General features: G+C 43.5%; 1 protein-coding gene across 1 annotated transcript in view; it reads left to right on the top strand.

Annotated features, from left to right (window-relative positions):
* cdh15 (cadherin 15, type 1, M-cadherin (myotubule)) overlaps positions 1–1,505 on the top strand; it is an 11,614-nt gene extending 10,109 nt beyond the window's left edge. Inside the window, exon 13 of the mRNA XM_037692918.1 lies at positions 1,209–1,505. Within this exon, the coding sequence (XP_037548846.1) occupies positions 1,209–1,409 (201 nt within the window). The 3' untranslated portion in view covers positions 1,410–1,505. The remainder of the gene's footprint in view (positions 1–1,208) is intronic.
* Positions 1,506–1,757: the final 252 nt, after the last annotated feature.

Genomic DNA, 1,757 nt, shown 5'->3' with positions numbered 1-1,757 from the left:
TCAGACAGACAGACAGACAGACAGACAGACAGACAGACAGACAGACAGACAGACAGACAGACAGACAGACAGACAGACAGACAGATAGATAGATAGATAGATAGATAGATAGATAGATAGATAGATAGATAGATAGATAGATAGATAGATAGATAGATAGATAGATAGATGGATAGATGGATAGATAGATAACTTTATTAATCCCAGGGAGAAATTTGAGGCATCCAGTAGCATTTTATAATTATACAGGAAAAAAAAGGTAAAAAATCAGTAGCTCAGTTCAGTTCTTGTAATGTTGAGGTTGCAGGTTTGAGCCCAGGTAGAAGGGCATCCTGCATAAAACAACTGTCAAATCTTTCGTGCTCGCTGTAGAAGGGAGCAGCTGAAAGAAAAACTGATTATTTAGGTTTCAGTATGTAACAGTTACAAGAATATAATATTAGAAATAATATATGCCATTCATTATTTTTATTTTAAAATTTCCCTCGAAAACACAAAATAATAAAAAAAGGTTTTCATAACTTTAAAACAAGTCATCCTTCTTACATTTCCAACGATGGCAACAAGGCAGGACAAACCAAATGCTGGCATTATGTCTTACCTTTTGCACCTCATTATTTTATACAGATCGCTGTTTTAGCTGTTGAGGGGAGTGGTGGCGCAGAGGTTAGCGATGGTGTGCCTGTGATTGGAAGATCGCTGGTTCAACTCCCTGTACCGACAACATCAAAATGTGGGTGGGATAGGTGAAACGCCCACACCTGCCTCCACCCTCATTCGCCCCACTCTGAGCCCTTGAGCAAGGCCCCCCAACATCTGCTCCCCGGGCGCCCTAGATGGCAGCTCTCTGCTCCACACAGAGGGCGGTGGTAGCTCGGTGGTCTGTGGTTGAGTCAGGAAAGGCATTGGCGTAAAAACAATCGCCAAGTCTTCGTGCGAATTAGTTCGCTGCGGTGACCCGACCCTGAAGAAGGGAGCAGCCGAAAGAAAAAGTTTTAGCTGTTGAGTGTGTTTGATGAAAAGATGTGTAGCCTGCTTTTGGCAGGAAACAATAAAAATGACCAGTTGAGTAAATGTCAGAGAAGTGTTGTAAAAATGTTTCTGTCTCGTCTTGCAAGTCGAGATTTTAGAGCTCAAGTGAGAATGTGTTAAAAACAAACTAGTGATCCTCAACTATTAATAAAAAGTTGCATTTTTCCATCTTTCAGGGTCTGGAGGTCGCGGACAACGACCCCAACGCGCCTCCGTACGACACGGCGCTGATCTACGACTACGAGGGCGACGGCTCGGTGGCGGGCAGCCTCAGCTCCATCGCTTCGGGCAGCTCGGATGAAGATCAGGACTACGATTACCTCAACGACTGGGGACCACGTTTTCAGAAACTCGCCGACATGTACGACCCGCGTTAGAAACATGACCTGCGAGGTTCACCGGGGGAGGGCAAAGGTCAAATCTGCGGTGCTTCTTGGACACATTGTGGTATTCTGAAAGTGAAAAGAAAAAAAAAACGTGCAACACAAACTTGTGGGCTTTGAAAGGATTGAGCCTGCGGGTTTATGACCATTTACAAAGTGGATCAATGCAAAGTTTACCGTTTAGCTCAGGAAAAGTAAAGACGTAAACTGCAGGAACAACTTCGAGTACAAAAGCTGCACAAAACGGTGTGTGTTAAAGTGTGTCCACGTCTGATGACGCTCATCTTCAGATTTTGGGAGTTAATGTACACAAAAAAAATGGAATGTCATGTTTTTTATTGT

This window comes from Nematolebias whitei, chromosome 2 (assembly GCF_014905685.2).
Source record: "Nematolebias whitei isolate Nwh7 chromosome 2, NemWhi1, whole genome shotgun sequence".
In the NCBI taxonomy this organism is placed as follows: Eukaryota; Metazoa; Chordata; class Actinopteri; order Cyprinodontiformes; family Rivulidae; genus Nematolebias; species Nematolebias whitei.
This window is presented reverse-complemented; position numbering and strand designations above follow the sequence as displayed.